Source organism: Phyllobates terribilis, unplaced genomic scaffold (assembly GCF_046119375.1).
Source record: "Phyllobates terribilis strain yellow unplaced genomic scaffold, ASM4611937v1 Scaffold_1__5_contigs__length_1240528914, whole genome shotgun sequence".
Lineage (NCBI taxonomy): Eukaryota > Metazoa > Chordata > Amphibia > Anura > Dendrobatidae > Phyllobates > Phyllobates terribilis.
In genome coordinates, this window is record NW_027362761.1 from 855,596,553 (window position 1) to 855,613,887 (window position 17,335).

General features: G+C 40.8%; 1 protein-coding gene across 1 annotated transcript in view; it reads left to right on the forward strand.

Annotated features, from left to right (window-relative positions):
* Window positions 1-16,684, forward strand: part of LOC141153635 (methionine aminopeptidase 1) — a 39,725-nt gene extending 23,041 nt beyond the window's left edge. Inside the window, exons 6-11 of the mRNA XM_073638620.1 lie at window positions 2,330-2,413; window positions 7,049-7,187; window positions 7,363-7,494; window positions 8,786-8,929; window positions 11,438-11,503; window positions 14,725-16,684. Coding sequence (XP_073494721.1) covers window positions 2,330-2,413; window positions 7,049-7,187; window positions 7,363-7,494; window positions 8,786-8,929; window positions 11,438-11,503; window positions 14,725-14,885 — 726 coding nt within the window. The 3' untranslated portion in view covers window positions 14,886-16,684. The remainder of the gene's footprint in view (window positions 1-2,329; window positions 2,414-7,048; window positions 7,188-7,362; window positions 7,495-8,785; window positions 8,930-11,437; window positions 11,504-14,724) is intronic.
* Window positions 16,685-17,335: the final 651 nt, after the last annotated feature.

Genomic DNA, 17,335 nt, shown 5'->3' on the forward strand with positions numbered 1-17,335 from the left:
GGTGGCCGCCGCTGATAGAACGCTGGGGCCATTGGTGACGCAGCTGGGATGGATTTACTCCCCACTGGTAGAGCGGGGCCCCAGGGCTACCGGTACGGTTAATGTAGGGGATTGTGGATGTTGGGGTGCAGGACTGAGGGTGCAGATAATGACCAGATGACACAGGAATGGCGGTTTCCTCTACCTTCACTTGATGTTTGACGGTGCAGACTGGGGCACTGGTAACAGAAGATAATGGAGATCCGAGCAGCCTAGAAGCAATTTGGGATCCAGCTCGCCAGGTGGGGTTGTATGCCTTCCTTCTGCACTGTCCTCTTTGGCCCTACTGCCTAAAGCTATGCTGCGGCCCTCTTTCCTGAGTGATCGTTAAATCCTCGCCCTTATGGCAGGCTGCTTGAGCCTTTTACAGGTGTCGCTCCTTTGTGGCGGCTCTGGGCTCTAGTATGCTGCTGAGCCGCCGGGTGTTTGGTGGGGCCAGGAGACCTGCAGTCTCCTGCCCTCTGGATTTAGCTGCCAGGACTTCAGTACCCGAGCAACCATGGACTCCGGTGTCTGGTTTCTGGCGCTTTTCTCTGGGGCGAGCTTGGTCACAGCTCCCCTTCCCAGGTTCTCTCTCGTCTCTGTCTCCAACTGACGTTTCTAACCCCGCCTCCAGGCTCCAATTTAAAGGGGAAGCTCCCCTTAAACTGGGTTAGAACTCCCCCTTCTGGTCTTGAGCCAGGAAATGTGTTGGATGCTGGTGTTACCTGATAAGGGGACCCCCTGTGAGGGAGGCAATGCCAGACTCCTGGGGTGCCAAAAAGGCAGTGGAATTGCATTTAAAGCCCCACTCCAGTGGTGCAATAGAAGGGAAAAAAAAATGATGGAAGTGGTGTTGTAACCACTTCATGACCGATCTTCTAGTTTTTTTGTTTTGTTTTTTTTTTTTTTTTTCTCTTTTCTTTCATCCACTTCTTTTAAGAGTCATAACTTTTTTATTTTTTTTTATTTTTCTGTAAGTATAGCTGTATGAGGGCTTGTTTTTTGCGGAACGAGTTGTACTTTTGAATGACAGCAATAATTTTGCCACATAATGTGTACTGGAAAACGGGGAAAAAATCCAAGCGAGGTGAAATTGCCCCAAAAAAAGTGCAATTCCACAATTGATTTTTGGCCATCTTATTTACCATGTTTACTATATGGTAAAACTGATCTGGCAACATGATTCCCCAGGTCAGTATGAGTACGCAGATACCAGACATATATAGGTTTTTTTTTTTTTTTTTTTTTTTGAGTGGTGAAAAAAAAATCAGAAATTTTGTAAGAAGAAAGTTTGTTGCCATTTTTCAGGATCTGGAGATGGGTCAAGGCTTTTTTTTTTTTTTTTTTTTTTTTTTTTTTTTTTTCCTGAGCTGACATTTTTAAAGATACCATTTTGGGGTAGATACAATGTTTTGATCATCTTTAATTGCAATGTTGCAGTGACCCCAAAAAACTTAATCCTGGCATTTTGATTAAACTTTCTCATTACGGTGTTTACCAGTCATATTAATAGTTTTTATATTTTGAAAGATCAGACATTTCTGAACGCAGCGACACCAAATGTGTTTTTTTTTTTTTTTTTGTTGTTTTTTTTCCCGTATTTTAAACTTTTTCTTTCACTTTTTATTGTCTTCCATAGTCTCCTTAGGAGACTTGAAGCTGCGCTCAACCAATTGCCTGGGCTATACAAAGCAGGACATTAGCCCTGCTATGTATAGCAGAAATCACAATCTCCTATGAACGCCGCCCATGAGCCAGCGTTCACAGGAGATCCACAATGACAGGCATGGGGGGGGTCTTTCTTCTGTGGTCTCCCTGCCATCCCCTGACGGGCGCCAATTGAAGGGATAAATTACTTGCTTCCTTCCTGTGCATGTTATATCCTGCTGTCAGTGATTTTTTTAACAGTGGGATTTAACAGGTTAACAGCCGGGGGAGGGGCGGGGGCCGAGCACTACTCCACCCATTACTATTAAAGGGACTTGAGGGGAGAAGGGGGGGGAACGTGTGAGGGGAGAAGGGGGGGGGAATGTGGGCTTGGCTTGCAAGCCCACATCAAAGGTAGGGATATGACCTTTAACGTAAATATACGTCAAAGGTTGTGAAGGGGTTAAAGGGGTATGCAGATGACTGCTCTTAACACGCGTCCTTATGAATGAAGCCTAAAAATATTTAAAAAGAGGAAATCTTCTACGAAGTACTAGGTTTAAAATGCTAATGTTTTCCAGTCTATGTGGCTAATGGCCTTTCATGTGTAATGTCTGATTTCTGCACACTAAATAATGCTCTTACCTTTTTCACTTTATAGCTGGCTAGAGAAGTCCTGGATGTAGCTGCAATGATGGTGAGGGCTGGAGTCACTACTGAAGAGATAGACCATGCAGTACATTTGGTAAGCACCTTATATGTAATCTAGTTTCTTTTGCCCTTTGTTTCTCCTCTACAAACCACTTGTTATCACTTGCCCCTTCTTATTTGTGCTTGTCATTCTACTTCCTATTTTCTATATAAAGTAGTATAACCTTAATATGTAGATATGATATTCCCCCTCCCAATGACTAACCCTAGGTCCAGTCAACTCATGTCTCTAACACAAACCTTATTATTTCCTAACGACTTCCTAACATACAATGTAGTGTGTTTTATCCCGCTTGGGTGCGAATGACTGCAGCATCTAAGGATTGAAATTGATGATGTTCCAACATGTATAATTTCACCAGGGCGAGAGAGAAGGGTGTGCTACCCTGTAAAGTGTTACATATGCACATAGAATATGGATAACGGTGTGCAACTGCCCCATCTTTGTAACTAGTATGCAGAAAAGTAGAGGAATCTTTGGAGCCTAATGAAGATCTCGGGATTGAAAATATGTTTGGTACATAACATAGAAGTTTTATTGTTTTTAAGTAAATGAATATAACATTTTTATAGATTTTTTTTATGAAGCATTCAGACTTTTTATAGTCTCAGGTAAAGAAACGCCAAAGACCCCTCCACATTTTCTGTAAACTTGTTGTAACAGGTGACAAACCTACACATGACTTGTCGGGGAAAGTGTTAAAGATGACCTGTGACCGCACCTGACAGTTCTTATTAAATTCGCCATGCGTGTTTTTTTTTATAAATATATAAAGAGCTGCCAATTCACATTTCATTGAAGTGTCCCAATCTGACACTGTTGAATCAGGAAATTGGCAACACCCAGGTGTCAGTTTATTGAGAAATTTGTAGGCAGACTGTTGGGAACAGCATAATCAGAGGCTTAATGGAGTTCTATGGGGAATAAAAAAAAATGTATTTTTTAATATATTTAGTAACAAATTAATAACTTTTTGTTATTTTACGTACGCTTGTCTTCTCTACAAGGCAATTGTAAGGTTTTTCAAAATGGCTGCCCAGATATTACTTAACACAAAACTTGTCCTAAACAAGACTGGATGTGCGAGTAGAGAACGCTCTCCTGCCTTCTCTGGCCATTAGCTATGAAGAGAGATTGGAGGGAATGTGTCTATATCAAAGCAGAGACAGCATCTCAACTGAAGCACAGTCAGCAAGGTTGTGATGAGGAGAGGAGATGCAGGCTGACCTTTTCTAACAGTATGAGTGCTGCTTCTCCTATACACTGTTAGGCCGGTTTCACACGTCCGGATATATCCGTATTGCAGCCATGTGTCACATCAGGATCACACGGACAGGTGCCTGGGAGTCAGTGTACAGTTAGTGCAGCTCAGGAGCAGTGTCCTGTCACTCACTGAGCACCGCTTTGGAGCGGCTCATTCTCCCCTGCTCCTCGGCTTCAGCTAGGAGAGGTGAGTATAAGGATTTTATTTTATTCTTACAGGTGGGTACACTGCGGGAGCAGACACTACTACCCTCATCAATTGTCCCTGCTGGTGCTGATGGTAGCGCCGGCAGTGAACCATGATGAGGGCAGTGTTTAGCACCTGGCGCTTGGGAACAGTACTACCTGTAGCGCTGATTCCCAGGCGCGTACGTGTTACACTGATGACACATGGATGTCATCCGTGTGTGTTCAGCGTGAGGCTGACCGTGTATCTCCAAAAAAACAGGCATGTCAGTGTGTGGAGCACATGGTCCGTGGAAACAGTGACATGTGCGCAGACCTGTAGATTTGAATGGGTCTGCATGTGTCAGTGTCTCCAGTACATGTGGAAACTGTCACCACTCTTACCGGAGATACTGATTTGTGAAAGAGCCCTTTTAGAAGACAATGTCTTCCACAGCTTTCATCCAGTTTTGTCCCCATGCCTCATATTTTCCGAGCGAGTTACCTGTGCTTTAGCGGAGTTCTTTCTGCTGTGATATGCAGACATCCCCTCTCTCCTCTCCTCATAGGAACCGTATTTTTCGGACTATAAGTCGCACCTAGATTTTAGAGTAGGAAAAAAAAATTAAGGAAAAAATGTGGTCACAATGCACTGTTAAGGGGGAGGGGGGTTTGCTGCTGACACTGGTATAAGGGTAATGTCCCCCATCCTGGTATATATGCCCCCCCCCATCTCTCCATCTCCGGGTATGCGTTGCCCCCCATCTCTCCATCATGCTGCACATAAAAAAAAAAAAAAAAAACACTTCTACTCACCTTTCTTCTCTCTCCTCCAGCTCTGCGTCCTGTCTGCCCGCACTGATCTCGCCATGTGAGCCACGCATGACGTCACTGCCATGTGCAGCTCACAAGGAGAGATCAGCTGCCGAAAGTCACTGCTCCCCACGCCGGGATTGTGTGCGCGGGGAGCAGTGACTTCATGCTCCTTAATAGCCGGCACACAGCGTAGTGCATCCCCTCCCATGGGCATGGAGAGGGGATGAATATTCATGCTCTTTAACAGCGGGCACATGCGATCCCCCGGCAGAAGCCGCGCTGCGGATACACTGTGTGCCGCTGTTAAGGAGCATGAATGTTCAGTGCTCCCCACGCCCATTGGTGAATATTCCCGCTGCTAAAGAAAATGGACAGTGTAGGCTGCAGCAGGCGGCTGCTGCCTCCTGTGCCCCGCTCTTCCACTGCTCCCCCCCCCACATAGTGTGTGCATGTATGTATTATATACACCCCCCAACACTCGGACTATAAGACGCACCCCCCATTTTCCTCCAAAATTTTGGAAGAATAAGTGCGTCTTATAGTTCGAAAAATATGGTAAGCGCCGGGGAAAGGCTCCTCTGCTCAAATACATCCCCCTCCGTGTTCATTAATGTTATGGCAGCTATTATGAAAAATCTTTGGATTGCCCCTTGCACAAGATAATTTAAATATTTTAGAAATGTAGTTTTTATGAAGAATACAAAAACGTAATAAAACGGCCAGTCCTCTTCCATAATAAACATACACAGCCAAAAACATAATGACGGGCAGAATTTAGAATTAGTGGCACATAATACTTATAATCGTATATTTACAGAAGTGCACAATAACTACCTAAAGAGGCTATGCAGTTCAGTGCGCTGCATTCCCTTTCACTACATACAATGCTTGGTATACTTCTCTAGGTTAGAAGAGCCCTCTAGACATGTGGGATATGTCCATGTATGCTCTCTCCTTACAATCCTTTCAAGTATTCATGTAACATCGCCCATCTTCATGTAGCCCTGCTGCCCTTTTTTTCTTCTTACTTCTCCTATTCCTGATCTTCACCAAAGTACCTGAGCCGCTGCATATTCCACTAATGGAGAAAACCAGTAAAAGCATTACCTTTCCTTACATTACTTTTAGATGTGAGCAACTTCTCTGATTTTGAGTTGCCACAATGAAAAATAAATGTTTTTTTCACTGGGCTTCATGATTTGTTGGTGTGGTGACTATCTGTGGACTACTGACTCGGGTGAAATAATTTGCTCATATCCGTTATGTTCTGGACCATGATTTTTTTTCCTGGGCTTATGCTGATGTGCAATGACATTTTCTCTAAAGCATAGGTTAGAGAACCTGTTACCGTGTTTTTGCCTGCTAATTTGAAACCAACATTCAATTGCAGCAAATATCCCTTAAGTGATATATCCCTGGAATCAGGGTCTCTTCTCCTATATCATGCTGCTCTCAGATGGGGTAGCAAAAGCCTGGTGACGCATTCCTTTCTGGCAGTTTGGCACTTAAAATGGAACTGTGCTTTCAAAATACTTTGCATAAAACAGAAGTACAGGCAAATATACACAACTTTAACTTTTTATCAGAGAAATCTGCTTCCTTCGCCTCTTATCAGACACTTCTTCTCTCCTCTTTGCCTCCTGAATTTGTCATCCACTCCTGCTCAGATTTGTCTAAAGAAAGACAGCAGGTGTCTTGTGACACTGCACATTATACTCTATGGAGAGGGGAGGAATGGAGGGCAAAGGGAGACAAACATCATGCATGCTTTCTAATAAGTGTTTGACCTCACATTAGAGCTTAATTCAGATTTGGATCAAGACACCTCAGCTCTGCTATATAATGTCCTTTGTGCTGCTGCACCTCATCCATGAACGTTAAAGGGAGTGAAGAGCAGGAATCCCTCTCCATGTGCTGTGTATGGCAGAGACCACTGCAGCTCTTCTGCTCCCACCAGCTGCCAGTAGGTTGCAAATTAGAGCTAATGTCTGTAGGTGAAACCTGGTGAAAAAGCGCCAACGTTGTCAGACCTGGGGTGAGAATGGTGTGGACACACTGAAAGTTACTTTTATTTTTTGTAAACTTATGGTAACACAAAGAAATGCAAATTTTCAAAGCTTTTTTTTTTTTGCCAGTTATCCGTCAAAAGCTTTCATTCACTGAGGCTGCTATAAAAAGCACACTCCTTTCAGTACTTGCTATATAGACCACATGGGAAAAAATGTCTCCAATATGGCCAATCCCCCTCCTAGAGAAACTTCTAAGAATCTAAATAAAAACCTACCACATTAGAAGAAATTTTTTTTTTTTTTTTTTTTTAAGACTTGTATCTAATGAATGAAACTAAAAATGGCAGCACTTTCTTTGTAGCCTTTTACAATTCTACCTGTCTTATAAAGCTCCTTACAGAAGTGTGTGTTACAGGCCTGTATTTCAAGAAATTGCTACCCTTCTCCACTGAACTACTACAACTTCCCAAAGTCGTGTTGTACATCAGTGAATGAAGTGATCTGCCATGGGATTCCAGACCGGAGACCACTGCAAGATGGTGATATTGTGAATGGTGGGCAACATCGTTATACTTTCATTTTACTGTTAATGGATTAAGAGTTGCTCAAGTGGATATTTGACTTCCCTGTGATCCTAATTTCATTGCTTACCATGTCTAGCTTACTCTACAGTATAAGTATGTAAAACTACAGAAAAAGTGTATTCATTTTTTTTTTTTTACATTTTAGTGGACATTACCGTTTATCACAACGGATGTCACGGGGATCTCAATGAAACCTTTTATGTTGGAGAAGTTGAAGAGGGAGCAAAGCGACTTGTTCAGACAACTTTTGAGTGCCTAATGCAAGCAATTGATGAAGGTGATAAACTAAATGCATGAGAATTTCTACACGTCATTGGGATACGTCTTGCTTGAGGTTTGGGAGAGTCGTACATTTCTTATACTGGTGTTACCACAGGTCTGACTCCTGGGGACCATGAAACATGTGGGAAGTCTTATAGCATGGAAATTGCAAAGAGTCAGTCTGGCTCACTGGAGGAATAGCATGAGCGGCTGTACACCAGTTTACAAAAAAACGATGGTGACTACTTCTCGGGTTCTGATAAAGCTGCGTCACACTCCTTGATGACTGATCTGGTGTACTGTTCCGCTTTCTTTTTGATACGCACAAGATTTAATCCGGGAAAGTGATGTCTGACAAGTGGTCTGTAAATGTTGGGCGCATATGTGTGATTTAGTGGGAGTCTTTTATAGATATTTTATCTTAACCTTTGTAGGTGACTTATTCTTTTTTATTTTTTTTTTTATATATACTGTACCTCAAAACTAGATTAAAACACTTTTTTAAGTGATTTATTTTTAGAGCACCATTGATTCCATGGTGCTGTACATGAGGAGGGGTTACATACAAAATACAAATGTAAAGTGCAGCCTGGTATCTAATCCCAGCCTGTGCGATACTCCGCAGCCCCATATGGTATGTAGATATGTGTAGTCTATCATGTGCTGTGAATAATCCCAGTGTGTAGCATTCCGCGTACTTGGCCCCAGTTTATGATACAGCGAGCAGCACCATCTAACATAATTGGTGCCTCCGGCCATCCTCGGTGTCATTGTACTAGTCAGTATCACTGGTAGTCACCAACAAAATGTCTCCGCACTGTGATCCTAAACATCATCTTTTATCCTGTTACATACACTCAGAAGGGGAGGAGAGGAGCACAGCACACATGTGAGCAGATCCAGCCCACATTTACTGCAGTCGTAATGTGAGCTAGTTGTACACTAGGTTTTCATGGCAAATTTCAGCAGCTGCTCCCCCTAGTGTTTTAAAAGTGGAAATATCAAACATTTTTAAATAATTGTTCATATTTTACTTTATTAAAAACAAATTATATTTAAAAAAAAAAAAATCAAAACATTAATACTTTACATTTTTTCAATTGTTGCAAAAAAACATTTTTTTTGATGGCACCTTCCCTTTAACAATGACAGACAGGTACATAGGGGAGAGGGCCCTGCCCTTGCTGGCTTACAGTCTATACAATAATGGGGATATGCTATCCTCACCATAGTGGGACTGTACAATACATAGGTAACAAACTTTGCATTGTCTATAGACTTACCTCTTTTTCTACTCCTCTCTTCAGTGAAGCCTGGTGTGCGGTATAGAGAGCTGGGAAACGTTATTCAGAAACATGCTCAAGCCAATGGATTCTCAGTTGTACGAAGCTACTGTGGACATGGCATTCACAGATTATTTCATACTGCTCCCAATGTGCCACACTATGCCAGTAAGTTTTAGTGGATTAGAATCTTTGTCAAACCGTCTTTATAGATTTTCAACCACATGTCCTAAACATATTATGAATATTATAATACAATATATGTATTATAAGTCAGGAATTAACTTAATGCTCCCTAGGCTGTGACTTGTATTTCCGGCCTGCAATACTCAGATATCCAATACTTCTATTGACCTGTGCTTCAATTTCCATAGAAATCTATGGCTTTCAAAGTCCGGTTCAGTAGAACAGTGGGGGTTCAAGTGTTTGATATTTACACTAAAATATGTCAGTGTGAAATCCACCTTTTAAAAAGGACCTTTCAGCAAATTTTTCATGTTGAACAGGACAAAGGATATTATCATGGCTGCCAAGCGGGAAAAAATGTGTTTTGTTTTGTTTTTTTTTTTTAAGTTTTGTTTTATTTCGCCATGTAGGTTTGTCTCTGAAATGCTGCGGCGTTTCAGAGAAATCATACGTTTAATAGCTGCCAGGGAAGAAGCCCTAGCTGTCAGCAGCTCTTCTTCCCGCCTGCTGACAGTGACTGGCAAGCTTCTGCTTATACGCACAAGGAGGCAGAGGTTTGCCAGTCATTGTCAGCGGGCGGGGATGAGCCACCAGGGACCCGCCTGTACGACTAGTCAATAGTGTGGCCAGTCCTTGGCTGCTATTAAACGTCTGTTTTCTCTGAAACGCCGCAGCATTTCAGAGAAATCATACATGGCTGTGATCATACAGCCAGGGGCTGATACTTGCTGACCGCGGTTTGGGCAGCATGTATCAGCGAACATGTTCCCTTTTAAGTACGAAAAAAAATAGTGACGTTGTGTTTTCCAACTAAAAGCTAGAAACCTGTCGCATTGTTTAAGGCGTATGCTAAACACCATAAAATTAATTAATAAAAAGGCAAAAAATTTACCTTTTTCAACCTACACAAAAAATGAAATCCGTGTCACTCAAATGTCACTTTGTCACTCACAAGACAAAACGTCACACGACTGTCAGTGGGAAAAATAAGTTATAGCTCTCAGAATATGGCAATGCAATCAAATGTTTTCTAAAATACATTTTAGTTATCACCTTTACTATACTGGCATGGGAAAATAAATGGAAGCAATTTATTAATTAATGATTTTTATTCACTCACCCCACCCAAAAGTATGAAAAAACGGTTCCAATTACAACTTTATTCTACGAAAACAAGCCCTCATACTTCTTTCCACTGAAAAATAAAGGTTCCATATAGAAAAACTATATATCCCTGGCGTCTGTACAATCGTATTGAGCCAAATGGTAGTCTTGTCTATTTTTTGCACTAAAAGTGATAGTTTCTGAGTTTTGTTTCCCAAAAATCGAAATAAAGCGACCAAAAAATGTTGTGCTAAAAGACTCCGAAATAAACTTCAACTCCTACTGCAAAAAAAACAAAACCTTACTCGTCTCTTGATCTGTCAACAGAAAAAATGGAGGTTTTCCAGGTAATTTAGTAGATGAAAGATGTTTTAAAAGCAACATAGCTCCCAAAAACCAATTCAGTAAAATTCACACTCCCATAGCCAAATAGGCTCCTGTTCGGAGGCTCTCAGTATGCCAAAACCACCGTTAACATTGACACATATGGCACTGCTGCAGAAGGGAGAACCAATTCAAACCCACTTTTCCCTTACTTAATGATTTATGTGAGATTTTAAAGTAAATGTCGTTTTTTTTTTTTTGTTTTTTTTTTATAAATTTCACATCAAAATGGTTAAATTCTTTTGGGTTTGAAATGCTCACAATAAGATGCTTCTTTACACAGTTCCTTCTTTCTTGCCCAAGGAGGTTTCCTTCTTCCACTTAAAGGGGTTTTCCCACGAACAAAAGTTCTAGCTGCGTTTTTTTATGCAAATTTTAAGTTGCGTCTTCCAGTTACAGCAAAAGCTGAGATTTCAGATTTCTCATAGTTTTTTTTTTTTTTTCCCCTGACTGAATTGGAAAACTTCTGCGCTTTTACAAACTGCAGCATGTCACTTTTTTCTTTCAGCAATTTTGTAGTGTTTTTTCACCCCTAGAAAGCGATGAGTAAGTGCAAAAACGCAGGTATCAGGTTTTGCTGCCTTTTTGGTGCAATAACCTAAGGAAGTTTTATCATTTTTTGGGGGGGCACTAAACTTTATCAGCATGCACAAGAGACAAGAAAAACGCAGCAAAACCTGCTTTTTGTGAACAACTTCTTTACTGCCAAGAGAGCAGGTTTTGCCTGTAGAAAAAAAGCAGCAAAAATGCAACGTGTGAACATAGCCTAAGTCTGCATCCCCCCCAATACATACCAATATCAAGATTTCAACTCCTTTCCTGCAGGAAGGGTATAGTCTGATAGGCTGCTGCCACTAACCTCTAAAGTGTGTTCCTCCTATCACTAAGGTACCAGTGTCCCCCATTGAACAATGAGAAAAGTGCTTCAATATTTAACTGTCTTATGTAATTTTAATAATGCTCAAAAGCGCTGAGAAATGTGTTTTTTCTTTTGTTTTCAAGAAAACAAGGCTGTCGGTGTGATGAAACCAGGGCATGTGTTCACAATCGAACCAATGATCTGTGAAGGTAAGTATGACAGCCTGTCCGCCTGCCATGTAAGGTTTATGCCCTCATCTGTATGTGAGAGTTGTTTTCCTCCATGACATTTCAAGAAGAGTCAAATGCACAGAATATGCAAAAGGAATACCAAGTAGACACGGCTGTTCCCATTTTAATAGAAGGTTGAAAAGGTGGTTGTGTGCATTTCGTATATTATATAAATGGGTCCATTTTGTAATTTTAATAATTTTCTACTTCCTTTCTCACCATTTCAACATGGCCCATAAGGTGCTTGCTCCTAAAATGACTTCTGTGTTTTTCATTCCTTTGACCCACATTCGTGCTTTCTAATTTTCCATCTACTTCTGTTTGTAGTGTACTGCTGCTTCACCTCACTACGCCATCCTACGAGTTTTTGTTGTATCAGATGTAACAATAGCTTTTTTTTCTCTTATTTTGTATCTGTTGAACAGGCCAAAACTGTTGGAACATTTCATTAGATTTGTTCTATGTGAACCATGGGCCGCGAGGTTGCTGCCAAGTATGTTTACTCTGAAACACTCAGAGAAAGTCTAGTTTGAAAAGCCAGTTGGTGATTATAGAATATAGTGAGAGACGTGACTAGTCGTGCTTCTCCCAGCCCCTCTGCAGTGGATTGGTGGTTCTCTCCCATAAGTGTGTCTATAGGAAGAGACTTGTCAGCTGGGGCGAAGAGGAGCCACCTGGGGAACTTCATTGACTAGTCAGGATTTTCAAGCTAATTTTTTTGCAAGGTCGCAGCAATCATGCAGGCCCTGATTCATGTTGCCTGTCATTCAGGCACCATGACTCTAATGACCGGTGGTCCCTTTAACTATCAAAATATGCTTTATTTCCTCTTTTTTTTTTTTCTTGTTTTATAATGCTTTAAAATTCATAAATTAATGATTGATTTATAGGGTTGGTGAGAGTTGATTCCCGGGACCCTGTCCATCGGCCATGCCATTGGTCTGGCTACTGGATGGGAAGCCCTGAGAACAACCTCTTATCTGACTGCATCCTTGATATCACATGTTTCTCGTCAAATGTGTGTGACGCTGCCAGTGCTGTGGAGTCTGTAAGCCAAACCTCCAACTCCCGACTCCTCAATTTCCATGACTCCAACTCCCTCATACATGGCTCATGTTTAAGTGATAAATTTACTGTAGCACAGATTCATCTCCGCTAAAAGTCTGGACCCTTAGAGCAGGAAAAGGACAGACATTTATAGGACATTTCATAACTTTCACAAATTCTTATGAAAAATATTCCCCACAAACTGCATTGAACTACTGTACCCAATTTATTGTATATTTTAGGAGTTGGAGTTGGTCCATTTTATTCGGACTCCACAGCCCTGGACGCCACAATGACTGTCACACCAAGGTAGCTATGTACAGTGGGTACGGAAAGTATTCAGATCCCTTTAAATTTTTCACTTTGTTTCATTGCAGCCATTTGGTAAATTTCTAAAAATTTCATTTTTTTTCTCATTAAGTACACTCTGCACCCCATCTTGACTGAAAAAAAACCCAGAAATGTAGAAATTTTTGCAAATTTATTAAAAAAGAAATACTGAAATATCACATGGTCATTTAGACCCTTTGCTCAATATTGAGTAGAAGCACCCTTTTGAGCTAGTACAGCCAAGAGTCGTCTTGGGAATGATGCCACAAGTTTTTCACACCTGGATTTGGGGATCCTCTGCCATTCTTCCTTGCAGATCCTCTCCAGTTCCGTCAGGTTGGATGGTGAATGTTGGTGGACAGCCATTTTCAGGTCTCTCCAGAGATGCTCAATTGGGTTTAGGTCTGGGCTCTAGCTGGGCCAGTCAAGAATGGTCACAGAGTTGTTCTCAAGCCACTACTTTGTTATTTTAGCTGTGTGCTTAAGGTCATTGTCTTGTTGGAAGGTGAACCTTTGGCCAAATCTGAGGTCCAGAGTACTCTGGAAGAGGTTTTCATCCAGGAGATCTCTGTACTTGGCCACATTCATGTTTCCTTCAATTGCAACCAGTCGTCATGTCCCTGCAGCTGAAAAACACCCCGAAAGCATGATACTGCAACCACCATGTTTCACTGTTGGGATTGTATTGGGCAGGTGATGAGCAGTGCCTGGTTTTCTCCACACATACCGCTTAGAACTTTTTGGTGATAATTCTATCTTCGTCTCCTCAGACCAGAGAATCTTATTTCTCATAGTCTGGGAGTCCTTCATGTGTTTTTGAGCAAACTCTATGTGGGCTTTCATATGTCTTGCACTGAGGAGAGGATTCCGTCGGGCCACTTTGCCATAAAGGCCTGACTGGTGGAGGGCTGCAGTGATAGTTGACTTTGTGGAACATTCTCCCACCTCCCTACTGCATCTCTGGAGCTCAGCCACAGTGATCTTGGGGTTCTTCTTTACCTCTCTCACGAAGGCTCTTCTCCCACGAGTTCTCAGTTTGGCTGGACTGCCAGGTCTAGGAAGACTTCTGGTGGTCCCAAACTTCTTCCATTTAAGGATTATGGAGGCCACTGTGCTCTTAGGAGCCTTGAGTAATGCAGAAATTCTTCTGTAACCTTGGCCAGATCTGTGCCTTGCCACAATTCTGTATTTTAGCTCATGATTCTCATTTGGTCTGACATGCACTGTGAGCTGTGAGCTCTTATATAGACAGGTGTGTGCCTTTCCAAATCAAGTCCTATCAGTTTAATTAAACACAGCTGGACTCCAATGAAGGAGTAGAACCATCTCAACGAGGATCACAAGGAAATGGACAGCATGTGACTTAAATATGAGTGTCTGAGCAAAGGGTCTGAATACTTATGACCATGTGATATTTCAGTTTCTTTTTTAATAAGCAAAAATGTCTACATTTCAGTTTTTTCAGTCAAGATGGGGTGCAGAGTGTACTTTAATGAGAAAAAAAAATGAACTTTTTAGAATTTACCAAATGGCTGCAATGAAACAAAGAGTGAAAGGGGTCTGAACCCTTTTTTTCCGTACCCACTGTAAGTGTTGGTTCTCAGGACTCCTGTCCAACAACCACATATTACTGATGTGGCTGATGGACTGAGTCCTGTGACTTGATTCCCACCAATTCTAGAGCTTGTTCTTCCTGAAAAGACGAGGCTTGTTATTAATCCTCCCAAGGATTTTAGTTTTTTTTTATTCTTTTAGTGTTTGTGTTTTTCATTTTGAATGCTGTTTTTTTTTGCCTTTTACAACACCTGCTTTTCTTTTGATAGGGGGATGGCAAGATGAGACCTGGCCAGATGGTTGGACTGCAGTGACCAGAGATGGAAAGCGTTCAGCTCAGTTTGAGCATACCCTTTTAGTCACAGAGACTGGATGTGAAATATTGACACGGAGATTGGAAGACAATGGACGTCCTCATTTTATGTTTTAGCATCCCCTTTGTTGTCTTAACTAGTTGATAGAAATGGTGTGTCGACTACTTTACACCATACGTTTTTACATGACAAGTACCTGAAGAAATTGTGGGGTTTTATCACCTCTTTACATATCTGTGATAGAGGAAAACTCCATATGGCTTGAAATATAGTGTGTTTGGCAAATTTTGAAACCAGGAGAAAACTGTTCTTTATGTATATTTTTCCTGCCTTTTTATTGCGGTTTGTTTTATGAACCTTTTCCCCTAAAATTCTGTTCCTTGCCTTCTAATTTTCCATGAACAGAAACTCACTTTGCCTCCACAATGACTCTTAATACTGACTGGTTGTATTTTACAGTGTGGGTGTTGGGGTGCTTCATTTTTTTTTTCAGTATGTTCTAGCTATGCATTTGTGTTGACATGTGCGACAATGGGCTGCTTTTCAATTCTGGCTGTCTTTATGCTGCTGCAGACACGTAGTGAGAGCAAATACATGTCTGGACTCGTGGAGTCAAATATGTAGATTCTGCAACATTTTTTCTACTGGTTTTTAATGCTCCATACTTGGGTGCTGATGAAGACCTTTTTTGCTTTACCAGAGTTGGCAGGTTTGTTTTTAGCATACAAGCTCATTGTTGCTCAATCTCTGAAACTACCCGACAGTGAAGTAACTTTGGCTGATTGTTCTCATCTCTTGGTAATCTTGGTGCCTTTATGCTTGGAAAGCTGATTTTGTTCCTAACCAGTTCTTTACCATACGAGCCTGGGTGGGTTTACTCTGACTGTTGTACTAGTTTGTCCCCATATTCAGGCTCTTAACACATTATGTACAATTTGCTCTAATATTGATATTTAAGTGACTTTACATATTAAGGAATCTTGCAAATCAGATGCATGTATACATTTTTACAGGATAAAAACTAACCACGCTTTAGTTTTCAACAAGTTTTTTGTTCTTTCAGTTTAATTGTTTGCCAAACAATGTGAAAAATTCGATTTGGGCATCTTTTGTTTCTCTATTTTCCTTTGCTTGTCCAACTTTAAGGAGTAGCTACACTTTTTTTTTATTGTTGTTCAACTATGGCAAAATTTTTGAATCTTTGCAGTTTACTTTATTACCATATTCTGCTTCCTTTATCACTTAAACTCCTTGCTGAAAGTGCTGTTTTAACTGCCTAGTTGCTCTTTTACAAGCTGCTTTGAGCTGCTGCTATAGCAAGAATTCCTACTCACAATTTACTCTTCCTAGATTAGCTTCTGTATTCCTCTCCCTCATTCTTAGTGTTTGCAAATAGTGTTTGAGTATGGTTTCTTGCTAGAGCAGCAGTTCAAAGCTGCTTGTAAAAGCACATCAGTTAAGCAGTTAAAACAGCACTTTCAGCAAGCTTTTTAAGAAATAAGGAAGCATGAAAGTGTATAAAGTAGGCAGTTAAAACAACTTTTCAGCATGGGGTTTGTGAGGGAAGGAGCAAAATACGATAATGGATATTTATAACTTTGCAAAGGCTGATCAAGAAAAAAAAGTTTTTAATTACTCGTTAAATATTTTCTTTCTACAAGGTATTCTTGGTGTCTCTACCCACTAGAATCACATGGAGTGTAACATTCTTTGTAAGGAAAAGGCTTTATATGCAAGTGTCCAGTCCTAATCCATGCTGATGTTTTCCCATTATAACAACCTTACTGAAATAACAAAAAAATTGTGGTTTATTCATTGAACCCATGAGAAATTTCATAAAGACTGTCTGCCCAAAGTTTTGATATGCTTTTCAACCAAATATTCTTGTTAAATTAAAATATGTTGACAAATTAAAGCATTTGCCTGACTTGCTATTTTTGGTGGTGAGAGAGGATGGGTTGCTGAAATTGTAATTTTCTTTTTCCGCATTGTGATTTCCTTACGTACAATGTGGCTTCATTTTCTGTCTTTTTTACTCTACATTAAAGGTGTGTTTCTTTCTAGATTTGACAAAGAACCTGTCTGCTCGATGTAGAAATGGAGCAGTTTTACAAATGCTTTCTACAATTACCAACTCTTCTGCAATGAAAAGCAAAAATAGGGGCAAAAATCAAACTGCAGGCACCTCAGTGACAAGCTGCTTACAAAGTGGTACATTTCATAAACTTTTTCAAAAATCTAGATAATAACCTAAATGCTTTGTCTTCATTTTACAACTGTTTTTTCTTGCCCACAATCATCTTCCTTTGCCCCTTTTTCTGTAGTGGACTGGGGCTTACATATCACCTGCGGAATAAATGCTAGATTGGTCACAGTTTCCCTTTTATGTGTTTTTAGACCTGTATTCTTGAATTTCAAGCAACCTAACATCAACTTAGTATGACCCATAAAACTACAGCTTTTGATTGGGGGTTGTGGCCAAATTTAATTTAATGTGATATATTAGAACTACTGTGTAATGACTTTATAAAGTATGATAATTATTGATAGGGCTTAGGACCATGCC